The sequence below is a fragment of the Gadus macrocephalus genome, chromosome 10 (assembly GCF_031168955.1).
Source record: "Gadus macrocephalus chromosome 10, ASM3116895v1".
NCBI lineage: Eukaryota > Metazoa > Chordata > Actinopteri > Gadiformes > Gadidae > Gadus > Gadus macrocephalus.
The window spans coordinates 20,643,472-20,663,083 of record NC_082391.1 but is presented as its reverse complement, the minus strand read 5'-3'; the positions used below and the strand labels follow the sequence as shown (position 1 = coordinate 20,663,083).

Genomic DNA, 19,612 nt, shown 5'->3' with positions numbered 1-19,612 from the left:
GACAGACAAAAAAAGTCCACTCCAATTCTTTGAATAATGATCTTGGCAGAAATAGTTTGCTTCATCTTCTTTACTCACAGATCTAATGTTCAGATCCATGTCTGGTTCTGCTGCAGTGAGAATTGAATCGAAAGGGGGGCTAATCTCACTATATGCATCCACTATTAAAGCAACCTTTTGGGGAACATATCCAATCGATTGCTTGTACCATACAATATTTTTACTTTCCTTTTTAGCAACACAATGTAAAGTAACTTTATCTCCAAGTATTGCTGTTTTCAAAGAGACGATACCAGGAACCTCTTTGGTGTCAATCATCGCTGAAAAAAGAGACAAACAATTCTCCCATTTAAGAAAACAATAATAATAATAACTGGTCTAAATTATTCTTTCCAAATGATTTCAATTACGTATTTTTAAATAAAAAACACAGTAAACTGCAGAAATGACAAAGTCGAACTATTTGGACGTAATATTTTTAGAGGAATTTTACTTACATGACCCAATAAGAATTGTAATAGCAAAAACTCTTGCCAACATTGTTGCGTTTCGGTGCTCTACTAGTGCTGTACTGACTCAAGTGAAAGATTTGTCCCTAAAGCACAGGCGTTACATATCCTAGATCATCAGTGATTGGCTGGAACTTAAGGACACTGAGAGCAGCAAGGCTACTGCGCAACACAGAAAACTAAGTGGAGATCACATTTAATTTCAGTCCAAACTGAACACTCAAAACATGGCATTGGCATTGTTTTTAACACGTATTACAAACATCGAAAGCCAGCATTTATTTCATTTGTTTCCCTAAATGTACGATGAGGAGAAATTCTACCACATTTTTGTATTTTTTTCACATATTTTTTAACAATTTTGTGAGACCGATTGAATCTTCCGCTATAATTCAACCCCTGTTACCTTTTGGTTAAATAATTGACAGTTTTAGTAGTAACAATAAAGATGGTAATAGTAACGCAGTCTCGATTTTGGCCATGTGATCCAAGCAAGAGCAATTCTCATTGGCTATAAAATATTGTGTGCGTGATGATATTTGTGTAAATGTTTGTGCGAGTACAAGATGTAAAAAAGAAGAGTTTATCAACACAACCGATAAATAATGATTGGCTTCTGAGACACGGATAATGCTGCCTTCATCGTGTCTAGTCACGTGATCTAATGTTGTGGCCTCAATGCCTGTGGTTTTACTGGCAAAGCATCAGAGGTCTCAACCTGTGCAGGCTGTGCAGGCATTGTGGTTTGAAAACCAGCCAGTAACTGAACCAGAGATCATTACATCTCTCTCACTATGTCCATACAGTCTATAAAATACAGTTTAAATATATAATATATGTGTGAGGGGGGGGAGGGGCTATGGCCCGACAGGAACGGCTCACACAGCATCATCAAATGCTCCAATGACGCGCATTGAAAACACCAGCCGTTGGTGGAAATGTATCTAAGTTCATTGACAAGAGATAGAAACTTGGCCATTAGACCTTTAACCAGAGAGCATCTTGGGATTGCTCTGTGAAAATTGTGGGTCTCTGGAAAACGACTGGATCCTAACCCTAACCCGAAACCAAGGACCTCCCCCTTCCTTCCCTCGGCCCGAGAGGGCCACGGTTCGGTGTGGAGGTCCCAGTCAGGCGCTAGAATGAGGTAGTCAAGTTTCAGGGCGGTAGGACCTTCCTATCTCGAAAATTGTCCTTCCAACACCTTCTGATCTAGGTCTTGCAGGCAACACTTGAAATTGAAATGTTTATTGATCCACAATCGGCTCCCTCGTACACAGACGAGTGCTGTTCTACCTGAGGTTTTGCAAAAAAAAGCAATCCATTTGGAAAGACTTCTAGCTATCTCAAAAGTTTGAAATCGAGCTATCTCGAACATTGGAGCATTGGCGCCGATTGGCTGCCGTGCATCACCCAAGTGGGTGCTACACACTGGTGGTTGTTAGTGAGGTCCCCCCTTCACTGTAAAGTGTCTTTGAGTGTCTAGAAAAGCGCTATATAAATATAATAAATCCATTATTTTTAGCCTTCCTACAGTTTGGTGCCCAGCACCAGTCTAAAGAAAATGAACTAATACAGTATCAAAACAAACATTTAACCCCCAGTTGGTTCAATAGACCCAAAATATTGTAATCACCAACAAAAGACAAGCAAGACGAAAGTATGGCAAAACAGCAGCAGGTGATCCACCACGGGTTTGAGGGAATGAGTTCAGAGTCACTCGACCACAGTTGGCTATCCTGGAGATGGTTGACGCTACACCAGCCACAGCAGGGACACAAGCCATACGGAGGCACAGCTGCCTTAAATAAGGGCCTTAATCAGGGGACTGGAAGTCGCTTTGTTTGAAAGCGTCTGCTAAATGCCCTAAATGTAGATGTAGTGCTTGAACCTCGCTGTCCCCATTCGGGGTTGAGTCAGTAATGGGAATACAACCATTTTATGTTTGGTTTCTGATGAACCTTAGCAACACATCCTGTTGTACGTAAAGTCTGGTATGGTTAAGAGTTGTGGTGTGTCAAAAACAAAGTCATGAACAGCCTCCGCCCCGCCTCTCAACCTGCTGCCTCTCTCTGTTAACAAACCGGTGGTTAAAAAACACACTATAGAGAGAAAGATTAAAGGAAGCAAGCCTTTAAGAATTATTTTTCATGGGCTTTTTGTATTAACTGCTACTTTACACTGGTGGTTATAAAAGGTTTGAGTTTTTTGGAGTTGCTCCAACACAGAGCGCATTCATATCTCTCCACCCAAAACTAATTCTATAAGATCTATCTTAGGTCACATAGAGGTGAATATTAACTCCTAACTTTTAGTGTTTTTCAACTACATCATAACAATGAGGTAGGTGATTTGATTAACATGACTCTAGAATTATTTTCCAATACAGTACTCCCCATTCCTGTCTTCGTACAAACTATTGATCAGGCATGGAAGCTATGTCAACTGTGTGTGTGTGTGTGTGTGTGTGTGTGTGTGTGTGTGTGTGTGTGTGTGTGTGTGTGTGTGTGTGTGTGTGTGTGTGTGTGTGTGTGTGTGGAAAGCAAAATCAAATGTATTCATCATCAGGGAAGATATTGATTAAATGCCAGCTTTCAATGTCCCATAGACCAAAACAAAGTGAACGACTATTATTGGCTTGCCTTATCAAGTGTCTCTAAGTTCCAGCCAATCACAGTGGTCCCAGGGTATGTAAATGTTAGTCCAAAATCAGAATCATTCACTTCAGTGAGTCCAGCGTTGGTTCAGCATCAAACTATGACAATGTTTTTAGCAATTGCGATTCTGAGTACTGCATGTAAGTACTGTTTTAATGTCTGTACATTATTGAGGTGTTTTTTGATAAGAATTCTATCATAATTCTTGAAGTAGGATGTTATTCCATTTTGTATAGTAAATATACAACAATAGTGATGTATGTTTCTTTTTTGGTTTTTCTGTATGTTTAAGTTCTGATTCAAACCCATGATTGAATCCTCAATCACTCTATTTGAAAAAAGTTGAACTTGGAGATAGTGTTACTCTCAGTTGTACAGATTTGAAAAATCAGAATATCAATAAAGAGTTATACTGGTACAAGCAATCTCTGGGATATTATCCCCTAATGGTAGCTAGCAAATTTTATACATCAAAGATTAACAAGTCTTTTATGTTGAGGTTCAATGTGGGAAATGGAAGTAACTTCAATTTGACAATCAGCAATGTTAAAAAAGAGGATGAAGCAAATTATTTCTGTAATCAAGGAGGACAATATCTAAATATTTGGAATAATGGTGTTTTCCTGACCGTCAAAGGTAAATCATATATTTGTTAGGATATTTTGTTGTTTTAAATATAATCGAAAATTGTGATACTGTTGGCTTGGTGTCTGGATTATATGGTTAGAAAGAGGATTATAATCCTCTTTCTAACCTGAAATAAAAAGCAAGTTTGTGAGCATTGCAAAGGTACAGTACATTATACACTTAGCCTATTGATACGACCTCATAAGAGCTAATGGCAGGTTAGAGATCCCTGAGTGTTTATATAGAGGTTTGTAACCTTTATCCATAATTTAGTCTTTTGGAAATTATATTTTACCGAAATTGACCACAAGTTGTTTGACGCATATATTTGAATAGATAAAATAATCATTCCCTTTGTGTGATTCCCAGGAACACTGAGAGCCTCCTACCATGTTGCACATGACTCAGTGATTCAGGAACAACAGGTATATCTGTGCTGTGTATCTTCTGTATTATATGAATGTATGTTTATTCATATTGATCATAAAACAACTCTAGTATTTAGTAATCAGGGAAATCACAGATTTAATAAACAATTTAAAAGCAATAGGATCTGTTCAATTGGGGCATCCAGGCAATTTTAAGACAAATTTGATTGCATTAAGATGTATTTAAGCTACCTGGGCAAATTAACTGATCTAGTTTGTTACGGCAGCAGACCAGCATGTTGTTAGTATTATAAGCTCCCAGAACAATAGTAGGATAGTAGCTTTGACTTTCGCACTTTACAGCTGTGAATCCTCTTAAATGGTAGTGATTTGCTAGATTTGGTAGTAATAAGCTTCTGTTGTAGGAAGGAGAAACAGATTTGGAAAACTATGCAGCGTTGGAGTTCTCCAGTGAAAGGACTCAGGAGAGTTTGTATTCTACTTTGAGAGAAACTTGCCACTGAAGTCCATCAACCAGGTCCTATTATAGTTTGATCGGGTGGATGTCTAGTACATTTCTAAAAGGGATAAAAAGTACAATCTCAAGTTAAGATGAAAGATACAATAAATAATACGATTTAGACAAAACTCAAATGGAAGGACATGTTTACAGCGCTGGTAGGAGATTCAGTTCAAAGTATTTATTTTAGACGAACTGCTTTGTGGGAAATTTGCAATGCAAAATAAATGTATCAAATAAAAAAAGACACTTGGATTGTTTGGTTTTAATTTGCAATGAACACAGCCTCGAACATTGATTTGTAGGTTTCGTAGGGTTGTATACAATCCCAATGGCTGTCCAGGTGGTTGTGGCGTCTAACACGGTTGGTTTCTGAAGCAAGTGAGCAACACATCCTGTTGAGACCTACAGTTAGATCTATCTATGGTTCAGAGATGTGGTGGGGTGTCGAAAGATGAAGGCATGGCCAGCCACAGCCCTTGTCTCTCCACTTGGCGCTTTACTCTCTGTTTCCTACTCTGTACACTCTAGTGAGAGAGATGAAAGGAAGAAACACGTCAAAGTATGATGTGGAAAAGAATTCTGCATTAAAATCTGTTACTTAATTTTTTTATTTCTTATTTACATTATCCAAAGTGTTCCCAACAATGTTTTTTTTATTTAAGGTAAAGGTCTGTTTCATCTGGTGAGGTTGCATGTCAATGGCATTATTTCCCCTTTAACCCCTCACTTCTGGGGAAATTCCCGATATAGAAAGCCTTTTAGAGGTATGATGTTTCAATATCGATCTAGCTCACCATGTATGAGCCACTATGCCAAGGGTACCATACTCATACCATACACCAAGCTACTGAAGTGTTTCCCATCCATTGATTTTACTTGGGTGGTCCACCTAGGTATATTTAGGCCGTCAAAGGGTTTTTCGGAAACCCATGTTAGCATTTTCTGATGAAGGAACCTCAAGACCGCAGCTTTCATTGTCTCCATTTATTGATACTTCCCCTTCACAAAATAATTAAACCGTTTCACTCATAAAAAATGTCTATGCAATTTTTTTAATATTCTGGAATAGTACCCAGCAATGTTAACAAATCAAAAGTCTGTTAAACCTGTATTAAAAACCTTCAATTTCAAATGCCCCCCAAATATATTTCATTTTCATTTAAATTCATTTATTTATTTAAAGGACAGTTCACATTCATCTACATTTCTGTTAATGTGCCAGTGTTAGCCAGCAGGCTAGTTTTCAACTGTAGTCCTTTTGCAAGATGTTAAGCGATCAACTTAATTCCTCCCGACCGTCTTCCCTCCTGGACCAAAGTGGTGATCCAAAGGCGAAAGAGACGTGTGTGACGCACCTTAATTCCCATGGTCATTAAGGTGCGCCCAACATTCTGCGACCCATTCGTCCTCATAACTTTTGGCAGGAGCAGAATTACATCGAAAATAAGGCGGGTGTGTTAGGCCAATAGCCTGGCCAATCATCATTGTACCTCCCACCTCTGTCTCCTCCCACACTGCCTTCCTCACATGCAATATGGAGGACAGCCACAGACAGCAAGTAATCATGTAATGTGTAATCCTATCAACAAATGGTGGTTTAAATATAACAAGGTGAAGGATTTCAGTTTGTCAGCTTTGCCATTTAAAACCGAATCATTAGGAACCTCATCTGTGAAAGTCCTTACTGTCCATGAAGTCAGTGTCCTGCGCTGGTCTCTGTTTGTTGGCGGCCAGCCTCAACTCACCGATCAGCTGTGTCGTCCTCCCGTCACCTCTGGCAGGTACCTGGCCAAACAGGACGAAACACAACAAAGGCGTCAACAATGGGGACAATGTTGGATCAATGTCATGTTGTTACTACAAACCGTTTCTTATTTCATATAATAGTATAGTGTACAGTTATTATATATTGTACATAACATGTGGCCAGATCATTTAGTTCACCCAGTACCCCTAAAAAAATCACTCTTCACAAACACAAAAATCCCCTTTCAGGTTCATTCAGTGATGGGAAATGCGTGTGCATTTCATGCTTGGTTACTGAATAACCGCAGCAGCACGTCCTGTTGACCTTGAGCCAGGTCGATGGATGTTTCAGAGAGCTGGTTGTGCGTGTAAAACAGAGACTTATAGCCACAGTCCTCGCTCCTCAGCTCAGCCCCTGCTTGGAGCCATGCTCTCGGTTTCCACCACAGTGGTAAAAAAATAACAAGAAGGAAATATGTAGGTATCTTTTATGTGCTTTTTCAGAATCAGGCTTTATTGGCCAAGCCTCTAAGGTTTTTAGAGGCTTCCATTTCTTGAAGCTGCTTAAATTTAAATTTAAATATGCCATATGAATATAAGAGCCAAAACTGTTTTTACATCTTATATACACACAAAATATGAAATTATGAACTATACAGCTGCACTACAAATTGTTTTATTATAATAAAAATCTTACATTGTTTTTTAATCTAAATACAGATTGTTATATAGTAACTTTCAGGTGAGGATATCATAGTTAATAGTGATTATTCAGCCATTCTTTGATAAACACTGATGTAATGTCTATTTTAAAAGAAATATGAGGGATTTACTTTTTTTTTGTACATAGAAATGTTTCAATTGGTGTTCCAATTCTTCTCTGCATCAACACCTCAGAAATGCACAAACATCAGTGGATAGATTCATCGCTGCAGCACATCAGATATACAATAGAAAATCAATCAATTCAATAAATTCCATTATTAACAAAAAAAATTGAATGAAACATATGAACATTTTTACAGCGACACAAAAACATTTGGCAAGCACACACATTATGGCTAGAACCAAAATGAGCCCAAGCTACAATCAGGTGGAGAGATATGAATGTGCTCTGTGCAGCTTCAGAAACCGAAGCATTATATAATGACCAATGCTAAGTGGCAGTTAATACTACAAGCTAATGAATAATAGCACTTTAAGTGTTGCTTCCTATCATCTCTCTCGCTATTGTTGAGTGCTATCCGAGCATTGTCCTAATGTTACTGTTTACCTTATCTTCTCTCAACGTATTTTAAGCTTGTACTTTTAACACCTTTGGAAATATACTTCAGATGCATCACAATATTGAGGAATTCTAACTATATTTCGACCAGATCGTTGGTTTTCAATTGCAGGTTTCTCTCACAGCAGATAACAGTTTCTTCTGGGTCATTCACTGTTCGTCTTCCCTCACACTCCAATGTTGCGTAGTTCAAGGAATCAGTTTTCTATGTCCTAAAACAGAGTTTGCAAACATCAGAGAGGACTCACAGTAGACAGGAGTTATGACATGGTACATATTAGTAGTCATCTAACCCCTGTTTTGGCTTGAAGTCTTGTACAGAAATGTACAGCAATGTTCAAATGTTATTTTGTTCCTCAAGTAATAAATGTTACCTGTTACCTTTCCTCCAAGTGCGTCGTGGCACATAGGGCCTTTACAGAACCTTTCCATTTCTTTCGGTCCTGTAATGTAATAAATACTCAAGTATAAATATATAATGTAAGGATATCGCACACTAAAACCTGGGTGGGATGCTCCTGATATGAGGTGATGAATGTGTGAATGTGCTGAAGTGTTACAACGCTCACTAACCTGTAATGTATGATGAGAATGAGGATTAGAACCACAACCAGAAAGCAAGCCAACAGAATCCGATGCACCAAGATCACTAAAAAGTTGTGATCTAGAAACAGACAGCAATGGGTCATTATGAACCTGTAGAACCCATCATATTCTGTACCATTACATTCACATTAAGTAATGCAAGATACAATGTATGGAATAAAATCTAAAATATGTTTCAGTATATCCATATGTGATTAACTTCAATGTATATTATCTTCTTAATTCAATATTTTCCAAATAAACTGGAAGTAGGAAGTAAAATATCTTTACCTGGTGTGTCAAGCTGGGTTCCATTCCCAAACACGTACAACTTGGTTCCACTTCCAAACACAACTTCCCCACATGCTGCCAGGGCACAGTAGTAGGTCCCAGCATCAGAGGAGTCTACATTGTTCTTGGGGAGAGTGTAGACACAGCTCTGTGGAGCAGACGGAGGCCCAGAACTATTCTGACATTCACCAGTCCTGTTCCCATTCATGTAAATGGCAGCAGGGTGAGATGGTCCTGATCTGAACCAGTACACACTGGGTTCCCCTTGGCACTGGTTACTGTGGTCCGTCCTCTGGGAGGTAATAGAGCACTGGAGAGCCACAGGGTCTCCCAGCTGAGCTGATGCTGACACAGGCTGTTGGACCACAGTCTGGGAGACAAACCTCTGGTCATTGGGATCTGAACAGTGAAATAATATAATCATCAAAAGAAACAAACCAAATATCTTTGCAGCTCTTTCAGAGAAAATTATTTTCGATCATGATATTTCAAACAAATATCCAAACAAATATATGATTTACCTTTGACGGTCAGGAAAACCCCATCGTTCCAAATGTTTAGATATTGTCCTCCTTGATTACAGAAATAATTTGCTTCATCCTCTTTTTGAACGTTGCTGATTGTCAAATTGAAGTTACTTCCATTTCCCGCTTTGAACCTCAAAATAAAAGACGGGTAAATCTTTGATGTAAAATACCTGCTAGCTACCATTTGGGGATTATATCCCAGAGATTGCTTGTACCAGTATAACTCTTCATTGATATTCTGGTTTTTCAAAACTGTACAATTGAGAGTAACAGTATCTCTAAATTCAACTTTTTTCAAATGGAGTAATTGAGGATCCTTTTGGGTCTGAATCAGCACTAAAACATAAAGAAATACAAGAAAGGAACTTCCATCACTATTGTTGTACATTTAGTATGCAAAATGGAATAACATCATACTTCAAGAATTATGATTGCAATAGATAATGTACAACTATACAAAAAAATATACTTACATGCAGTACTCAGAATTGTTATTGCGGTACTCAACAATGTCATGGTTAAATGCCGACCCAGTGCTGGACTCACTGAAGTGAATGATTCTGACTATAGACTAACATTTACATATCCTGGGACCACTGTGATTGGTTGAACTTGGAGGCACTGAATGATGCAAGCCACAGATTGACTTAGTTACTGCAAGGTAAAGTTCATGTTGGATTTAAATCTAAATTGAACACTGAAAACCATTGTCGTTCACTTTTGTTTTTGTCTAACTGGTATTTTCCCTAAATGATGAATTTGATTTTGCTTGCTGGATTGCTATCAATGTTATGATTTCCATTGTAAAATAGAAATATCTCTCACACACACACGTGCACACACACACAGTTTATATAGCTTAAATGCCTGATCATTAGATGGTATGAAGACAGAAATGGGGAGTACTGTATTGGAGAACAAATCTAGAGACATGTTAATTACGTCACATTGTTATGGGTCGAATAGAAAATGGGAAATGTATGTATTACCATTATCAGTAGTAGTAGAAGTGGTAGTAACAGTAACATTAGTAGCAGACACTGTAGCATTAGTAGTAGTTAAAAAACACTGAAAGTGACGAGTTAAAATGCACCTCTCTATGACCGCACCTCTCCATGACAGAACTTATTGAATTAGTTTAATTCTATAAGATCGAGTACCAAAATTAACCCCAGCTATGGGTGAAGAGAGATATTGATTTGATCTGTGTTAGAGCAACTCCGAGAAGCTCAAGCCTTTTATAACCACCACTGTAAGTGGCAGTTAATACAAGAAGCCCATGAAAGATAATGCTTTAGGTTCTTCTTCCTTTAATCTTTCTCCCTATAGTGTATGTGTTTTAACCACTGGTTTGTTAACAAAGAGTGAGGCAGCAAGTGGGAGGCGGGGCGGAGGCTGGTCATGTCTTTGTTTTTAAACACCACCGCAACTCTTAACCATACATAGACCTGACTCTGGTCTCAACAGGATGTGTTGCTAAGGTTCTGCAGAAACCAAACATGAAATGGTGTAATGGATATATATATATATATATATATATATATATATATATATATATATATATATATATATATACAGACTGAACCTGAATGGTGACTGTCAGTTTAGTTAACGGGGAATTATTTTAATTGTATTATAGTATTTTATCTGGTATGTGCTTTATTAAAAAGTCAAGTAAAATAATTCAGGTCGTTGTTATCATCAATTCGGACGACAGTCTTGATGAAGTGATTGATGGATTTTATTTCAGTTGTACTAATATCTAATATCAGTACTAATTTGGGATCCTATTGCAATTGAGACAACAGTTGCTACATGAGTCCATTCCAGAGACACATACCCACCATTCATGCACAGCCAAGGATGTCATGTCTCTGTCTTGTCAGGTGTTAAGTGCAGGGCATGCCCTTGTTTTTATCTTGTTTTTGTTCTGCCCCTTCTCTCGCTTTAGTCATCTCTGTACACAGATCAGTTCTAGTGCCCTTCCAGTGCCCTTCTAGTACCCTGATAGTGCCCGTCTGGTCCTTCTAGTGCCCTTCTAGTACCCTGATAGTGCCCGTCTGGTCCTTCTAGTGCCCTTCTAGTACCCTGATAGTGCCCGTCTGGTCCTTCTAGTGCCCTTCTAGTACCCTGATAGTGCCCTTCTGCCCGTCTGGTCCTTCTATTGCCCTTCCAGTGCCCTTCCAGTGCCCTGATAGTGCACTGATAGTGCCCTTCTGCTTGTCTGGTCCTTATAGTGCCCTTATAGTGCTCTTCTGCCCGTCTGGTGCCCCCATGGTTGAAGAAGTGTGCTAAAGTGCCCTCTATGGTGGTGAGAATTAAAGAAAGTCCCTTATTGGCTGCCCTTTACATGTGAACAAAAATTAATGAGTGCCCTAGGTTGCCCCTAATGATGATGATGTGCCCTCTGGAGCAAGAATACGGCAAACCGAAAAAAAAACATGTTGTGGTTAGCTATTGAGGTGCAGACGTTCCTCTCTTTGGTAGCTGACGAACGGGGAATGCGAGGCGTTGCTTTCATGTGGCGGCGCCATGACAAACAGCTTCATCGAGTGATACTTAAATCTCCACTGGATAACGAAGCAAAAAGCGGATTAAGAGTATGTCAGTACCCATAGTGGAAAAGCGCAATTAGATGCCAAGTTAGAAAAACTTAATATTTTCAGTTTGCATAAACCATTTAAAATGTATATACATTTTTTGTGCGTTCAAGATCATTCAAGTGTAGGTCATTTCATGCAAGAGAGATGATAATGGTCAGCTATCACCTCAACATGAAGGAAAACATCCTTAAATACTTCCGTAGCTGGCTGTCAGCGGTCAAAGACTGTATGGTAGCGGCACATTGAATTTTCTCCAGTCTAATTTTTACTTGTACATGTTAGTAAAGATGAATGCAGTAAGGCATCCTCCTTTCTTGGGGTAAAAGGTGAAAGTGCACAATGATGTGAACAACTCATTTTGGTGTTTATAAAGTCACTAGAATAAGGGGAAACAGTGTCTTTGAAGCAAATTTTTTTCCGGGGGAGGACCCCCAGAACCCCCCTGTAAATTATGAGCCTAACTATTCTTTTAAGTGCTACATGGACATTCAAGGCAGCGCTTGCTAAGGTTAGGGGATAGGACCTTCCAGGCAGCGCTGCCTTTAAGGCTCCGTTGGGGGAACAAAACACCATCAAGTTAGAAAAGCCACTGTGTCCGCTAGTGGGGCCCCATGTTGTCCAGAATGTGCCCTTTTTATTTTTTCGCCCCTGCCCTTCAAACAGTCTGAGTCCGCCACTGGTCTCCCTCCTCACCCATCGGTGCATCTACGGACATGCCCCTACCTCCAGGAGCTCCTCTCCCCCCAGACCACCTCACGCACCCTTCGCTCTGCATCAACACACAGCCTCAGACCACCTAAGACCAAGCTCCAAGAAAATCAGCTTTGTGCCGGGTGCAATCTAGCAACGATACATGCGTCGGTGTAGAAACTCAATTGTGCTGGGTTCAAGATAGGGAGCCTTGTGCTAAAACAGGCCATTAATGTTTGAGCTGGCACCACTTTCTGCCCTTTCGCCAGTTCCTGTCCTAAATTTTCATTAATTTTGTAAAACGACATCAAGCAACCAAAAACCTTGTCTCTGAACATCTACATTTTCTAGCTGTTTGTTTCATTTTGATTTGTTTAACATCAGCAAGTCATGTTTACATCGCTACAACCACCTAGACAGCCATTGTGATTGTGTATACGACCCCATGAAACCTATAATTCATTGTTCAAGGCTGTGTTCATGCAAATTAGAACCAAACAATTGCAAGTGTTTTTTTATTTGTTACATTTATTTTGCATTGCAAATTTCCCACCAAGCAGTTTTTCTAGCCGAGGTATTAAGAGCATGAAGCTAATAACGTCTTTATCCGTTCTTTATCCATTCCAACTAATATTACTTTAAAAATTCTAGCAACAATTAAACACTTAAGTTTCAGAGACCTTAATGCCTAAAAACTTACAAAAACCGAAATGTTAACATATGAAATATCGAATGAAGCCATTTGATCTGGTAAAATGTTGGATAAACTGTTTTTACATGTTATGTAGACACAAAATATGAAATAATGTACCAAAAATTGTATTACATTGCTTTTCTATCTAAATATAGATTGTGGAGATTTAGTAACTGTCAGGTGAGGATGTTAATTTAAATGATATTGATACCCATATCAAAAGTATTAATTAATAGTTAATAGATAATACATTTTTGGTTGATGGAATCAGATTTTAGTGATTATACAGCCATTCTATGTTAAACACTGATGAAATCTATATTTAAAAAAGTATAATGAGGGAGTCACTTTTTTTGTTCATGGAATTTGTTCCAATTGGTGTTCCAATTCTTGTCTCTATCAACTCCTCAGAAATACACACACACCAGTGGATAGATCCATCACTGCAGCACATCAGATATAAAATAGAAAGTTGGATACATCAATTCCTTCAATTCCTTTATTAACAACATTTTTAGAGTACCCAATAACTTTTGAAAATTAATGAAACACATGAAAATTTTTACAGCGTCATAAAAACCTTTGGCAAGCACACACATTATGGCTAGAACCAAAATGAACCCCAGCTACAATCAGGTGGAGAAATATGAATGCTCTGTGCAGCTTCATAAACTCAAGCCTTTAATAATGACCAGTGTTAAGTGGCAGTTAATACTACAAGCTAATGAAAAACAGTGCTTTAAGTGTTGCTTCTTATCATCTCTCGCTATAGTTCAGTGCTACTCGAGCATTGTCCTAATCTTACAATTTACCTTAGCTTCTCTCATCGTATTTTAAGCCTGTGCTTTTAACACCTTTGGAAATATACTGCACATCCATGTTACAATATTGAGGAATTCCAACTATATTACGACCAGGTCGATGGATTTCAGTGGCAGGTTTCTCTCACAGCAGAATACAGACTCTCCTGAGTCCTTTCACTGTTCTTCTTTCTTCCTCTGGTTTTCCTGCCGGAGAACTCCAACGCTGCGTAGTTCAAGGAATCAGTTTCCCCGTCCTACAACAGAGAACTGTGCATTGCTAACTGGATACATAGTTATTAGATTGCATAACTTTCTGAGAGGATTCACAGCCGTATAAGGACCACTTCTTCTAGAGTGATGGTCAAACCTACATCCTACTGGGGTATATGCGTCTCATCCTATACTGAGGCCTAGATAGGCCCGACGCCACATGGGGGCAAGAGACTGCAATGCCCCCTCAGTTATAATATTGTGCCCCCTTAGTTTTCTATCCATATTTCCTAACATACAAACTGCCCCATCTGTATTCTCACCCTAATTTTTGTGTCGGAGCGTTTCATTCACACAACTCTACTGCACACATGGCACATCAAAGTTAGACATTTCACCAGATGAAAGAAAACAATTGTGTCTTTATCTGGTAAGTGCTTTATTAACTTTGAAAAAGAAGGTTAGGGTCAATTTGACCGTTTGCTTACTTAAAAAAAATCATTAAGTACCATCCAACATGAACCGCAAGTCCAAGCTGGTTGTATTGTCAACTTGATTTTATCTCCACAGCACTAAACACAACAGTTCTGCTAGTTGACAAACGTATAGAATAAATGAACCTTACATTTAATTTGGATCTCTTGATTTATAGAACTATGTAACACCATCAAAGTTAAAATCAACTGAATACAACATGTTGAAACAGCTGTACCTGTGGATCCTGAATCACTGAGTCGTGTGGGACAGAGTCGGAAGCACCCAGTGTTCCTGGGAACAAGAACGGAAGAAAAACATTCACTTTTAAGATTAAGTCATTTATGCAGAATCGATAACCCCAAAATAAATGTGGATATTAAAAAACAGAAATGAAGATGCACGCCAAACTATTACTACTGGGATTCCTAAACCAAGACCAATTTTTATTAAATCAAATGTACGACAAAATCAAATTTTGAGAAGGTACAGACCTTTGCAATACTCACAAACTTGCTTTTTATTTCTGGTGAGAAGGAGGATTATAATCACAACCAGACAGCAAGCCAACAGTATTCCAAGCACCACGGTTGCTAGAACCAGGTTGGGTCCTGGAATCAACAAGGTGTCATCATGAATCTGTTGCAATCATGTTTTCTGTAACATTACATTCACATTTCATTAATCATGACTCTTAAATAGTATAAATTGAAATAACCTCCTCAAACCCAGCAGGTCATTCATTGATGTGTCTATTATCTTCTTCAGAAGGAAGTAAAATATCTTTACCTGGTGTGTCCAGCTTGGTTCCATTTCCAAACACAACTTCCCCACATGCTGCCAGGGCACAGTAGTAGGTCCCAGCATCAGAGGAGTCTACATTGTTCTTGGGGAGAGTGTAGACACAGCTCTGTGGAGCAGACGGAGGCCCAGAACTATTCTGACATTCACCACTCCTGTTCCCATTCATGTAAATGGCAGCAGGGTGAGATGGTCCTGATCCAGATCTGAACCAGTACACACTGGGTTCCCCTTGGCACTGGTTATTGTGGTCCGTCCTCTGGGAGGTAATAGAGCACTGGAGAGCCACAGGGTCTCCCAGCTGAGCTGATGCAGACACAGGCTGTTGGACCACAGTCTGGGAGACAAACCTCTGGTCATTGTCGTCTGCACAGTGAAATAATATAATCATCATCAAAACTGAGAAAACAATTATATTGGGGCTTCTTTCAGCTGCCGAATTAGAAAAAAAGTAGAACTGGATATCTTACCTTTGACAGTCAAAAAAAATCCACTCCAATCATTTGAATAATAATTTTGGCAGAAATAGTTTGCTTCATCTTCTTTACTCACAGATCTAATTTTCAGATCAATGTCTGGTTCTTTTACAGTGAAACTTGAATTGAAAGGGGGAAAAAATTTAACATGTTTAGACACTATTGAAGCAACCTTTTGGGGTACATATCCAATCGATTGCTTGTACCATAAAAGGGAAGTTCTATTTTCCTCTCTAGCACCACAATGTAAAGTAACAGTATCTCCAATTCTTGCGGTTTTCAAAGAGACGATACGAGGAATCTCTTTGGTGTCAATCATCGCTGAAAAAATATACATAAACAATTAATCCCATTTAAGAATGTGCAAAAATGAACCGCTGGTCTAAATGATTCTTTCAAAAGATTTAAATTGAATATTGTTAACAAAAAACACAGTGTACTGCAGACACTATAATCCCATACAATTTGGACATAATATTTTTGGAGGAATTTTACTTACGTAACCCAATAAGAATTGTAATAGCAAAAACTCTTGCCGACATTGTTGCGTTTCGGTGCTCTACTAGTGCTGTACTGACTCAAGTGAAAGGTTTGTCCTTAAAACACAGGCGTTACTTATCCTAGATCATCAGTGATTGGCTGGAACTTAAGGACACTGAGAGCAGCAAGGCTACTGCGCGACACAAACCTAAGTGGAGATCACATTTAATTTCAGTCCAAACTGAACACTGAAAACATGGCATTCGCATTGTTTTTATCACAAATTACAAACATCGAAAGCCAGCATTTATTACATTCGTTTCCCTAAATGTATGAGGAGGAGAAATTCAGTCTACCACATTTTTGTTGTTTTTTCACATATTTTTTACCAATTTTGTGATACCGATGGAATCTTCCGCTATAATTCAACCCCTGTTACCTTTTGGTTGAATAACTGACAGTTTTAGTAGTAACAATAAAGATGGTAATAGTAATGCAGTCTAGATTTTGGCCATGTGATCCAAGCAAGAGCAATTCTCATTGGCTATAAAATATTTGTGTGTGTGTCCATGATGTAAGTGTTTGTGCGAGTACAAGATGTAAAAAACAAGAGTTTATCAGCATAACCGATAAATAATGATTGGCTTCTGAGACACGGATGATGCTGCCTTCATAGTGTCTAGTCTCGTGATCTAATGCTGTGGCCTCAATGCTGTGGTTTTACTGGCAAAGCATCGGAGGTCTCATCCTGTGCAGGCTGTGCAGGCCTTGTGGTTTGAAAGCAGCTAGTAACTGAACCAGAGATCTATACATATCTCTCACTATGTCCACACAGTCTATAAAATACAGTTTATATACTGTATATGTTTTATTTATTCCCGTTGTCTGCTGTTCATTATTCTCTCTTATTCCGTCCTCAAGGTAATACATCTCCCCACATGCTGCCAGGGCACAGTAGTAAGTCCCAGCATCACAGGAGTCCATAGATACTGACTAGGTATCGCCTGAGCTGCGCTGTTCAGTGGAACGTATGCTTCAAAGCCGCCGCCATCTCGCCGCGGGGTGACCAACCTGAATGAATGAACGTCGATGGGACATAAGTCCTTTCCCGGTCAAAATCACTCTAAATCCCCTTATTTTAAGGTTATCTTCAAGCGGGTCAGGTCAAACTTGTGTTTGTGGTAATGCTAGTAAAAATGTATTAAAAATAAATCATACATTTTTTACTTTCATTACACCTCTGACCTATGACAGAAACCAACCCGCTTGAAGATTGCCTTAAAAGAAGGCGATTAAGAGTGATTTTGACTGGGAAAGGACCTCTGTGCTCTGCCCCATCGATGTTCATTCCTTCAGCTGGGTGTTTCCCCGGCGCAAGATGGCAGCATTGTTGACGCATGCTAAGAAGCCGAATATGATATCTAGTCACTAGTCAGTATATATATCTATGAGAGCAGTCTCCATTGTTCTTGGGGAGAGTGTAGACACAGCTCTGTGGAGCAGACGGAGGCCCAGAACTATTCTGACGTTCACCACTCCTGTTTCCCTTCATGTAAATGGCAGCTGAAATGTGAAGTTGTTCCAATTCTTGTCTTCATCAACTCCTTCATGACAGAAATAGTTTGCTTCATGCTCTTTATTTACATTTTTCATGGTTTAGTTAAAGTCAGTTCCTTCTCTAACGAAGTTTGACACCTGATTTAATGGGCGGTTAAATATTTATAGATCCATGTATTGCACTAGAGGATGCTTGGGGAATATATGCAACGGATTGCTCACACCAGTATACATTTTTACTATTAACATTCAAAGCTGCATAATGTAGAGTAACAGCATGTTTTCAAATAGAGTGATTAAGGATCATCTTGGCCCTGAATTAGTACTAAAACATAAAGAAAAATGAAAAACCATGAAGGACCTATTGATTTATGGTATAGTTCAATATATTTAGTTCAAATAATTTAAAAACGATTCTACTACAGTCGGCCAGATGCTTACATACTGTACTCAGAATTGTGATAGTCATCTTTTGATGCTGAATTAGTGCTGGACTCACTGAAGATGCAGACTTTAGAGGGATACATGTCTAATATCAACATTTATAGATCAACTGATTGAACTTTACACTCAAATGTCCAGTTAGCAAGCGAATCATCCACTTCGATTTTCTCGGAGGTTCATGTTGAATTCAAATCGAATCTGAAAACTGAAAACAAACCTTTTGACTTTTTTTCATTTATGTGATGTTGAAAGCTAGCATTTGTTTCCTTGAACATATGGGGAATATATTTATCTAAGTTTCTTATATTCTTAATAAATCGTATTAATTTACTTGTATTACAAAATCTAAATTTCAGTTTGCCTGTCTTGTTATGTCTGGTTGCGGGGCACAAATATCAAAACTTATCATGAAAGATCTGCTTTACCTGTGAATTATCTAGCTTTTTGACTTTTTTATGAGAAGACATTTTGCTGAACAAAATATTTAGTGGGTCCAGGTCAGGGCCGAAAGTACCTCCCCGGTTTTGTCACACCTTCAAAAGGGTTATGATCCCCTGCTCTAAGCAATTCGTTATTTTTAATGGACCAAAAACCAACAACAACATATAGAAGATTTGTAATATCGAGAACAGTGTTTCCAAAACAGTGCAGCTTTCCTCAAAGACTTCAAACCCGTCTGAAATACTGCACCGTCTGAACCCGAGTTTTTATTTTTTATTTTTCACCCATCCTGTTTAGAATGTATGGCGTAAACAGCAGACGGTGAGGTGGTGCGCTCAGCAGAGCGACCCATGAGGTTACCCCTCCCCACCCTGGAATATACATACAGCAAGAGGGTGAGGGCAAGAGCCAGGAAAACCAGGCAGGACGCCTCTCCCCCAGATGCTGGCCTCTACACCCTGCTGCAGTCAGGCAGACGCCTACGCTGCCTTAAAGCTCGGACTGAGAGACTGAGGAGGAGCTTCTTTCTGCAGGCAGTTAGACTGCTTAACTCCGGTGGACTGACTCGCACTCTTGCACTTTCTGCACCACTTTCTATGCACTTTTATACCAACCTGGTCTCACAGGAATCTGTGAAATGACTACGGACGAATAACTCGAAATCCGTGGACACATCACGGAAACACGCCGATTTCCTCCAATGCAAGTAAATGACAATGATATTCCGTGGCACACACACAGATTCCCGTTTCAATCTGTGTGTGTGCTCCCGTTTCAATCTGTGTTTGTGCCACATTTGACCACAGCGGGGGCTTAACTCA

At 39.1% G+C, this 19,612-nt stretch overlaps 1 protein-coding gene, 3 long non-coding RNA genes and 1 gene segment (V, D, J or C); 1 reads left to right on the top strand and 4 right to left on the bottom strand.

The window, feature by feature from the left end:
- The first annotated feature begins 3,439 nt into the window (after positions 1–3,439).
- Positions 3,440–4,863, top strand: LOC132466558 (uncharacterized). The gene is made up of 3 exons (XR_009527885.1): positions 3,440–3,955; positions 4,163–4,218; positions 4,587–4,863. It is a non-coding gene; the product is annotated as an uncharacterized LOC132466558 (long non-coding RNA).
- A 2,244-nt stretch (positions 4,864–7,107) lies between these two features.
- LOC132466117 (uncharacterized) lies at positions 7,108–8,508 on the bottom strand. 2 transcript variants are annotated; one of them, XR_009527746.1, is made up of 3 exons: positions 8,289–8,508; positions 8,090–8,158; positions 7,108–7,927 (listed from the first exon to the last, which is right to left on the bottom strand). It is a non-coding gene; the product is annotated as an uncharacterized LOC132466117 (long non-coding RNA). The 2 variants fall into 2 exon arrangements; XR_009527747.1 differs by having other exon boundaries at positions 8,097–8,158.
- A 36-nt stretch (positions 8,509–8,544) lies between these two features.
- LOC132466553 (uncharacterized) lies at positions 8,545–10,216 on the bottom strand. The gene is made up of 3 exons (XM_060063801.1): positions 9,592–10,216; positions 9,113–9,454; positions 8,545–8,990 (listed from the first exon to the last, which is right to left on the bottom strand). The coding sequence occupies exons 1-3, from the start codon at positions 9,632–9,634 to the stop codon at positions 8,545–8,547; spliced, it is 831 nt and encodes a 276-aa protein (XP_059919784.1). The 5' UTR covers positions 9,635–10,216.
- Positions 10,217–12,971: 2,755 nt separating this feature from the next.
- Positions 12,972–15,246, bottom strand: LOC132466557 (uncharacterized). Its single transcript, XR_009527883.1, has 3 exons — positions 15,087–15,246; positions 14,831–14,886; positions 12,972–14,162 (listed from the first exon to the last, which is right to left on the bottom strand). It is a non-coding gene; the product is annotated as an uncharacterized LOC132466557 (long non-coding RNA).
- Positions 15,247–15,328: 82 nt separating this feature from the next.
- On the bottom strand, positions 15,329–15,784 carry LOC132466552 (Ig kappa chain V region K29-213-like). The segment is given in 1 exon segment: positions 15,329–15,784. A coding segment is annotated over 1 exon segment (456 nt).
- Between the last annotated feature and the right edge of the window lie 3,828 nt (positions 15,785–19,612).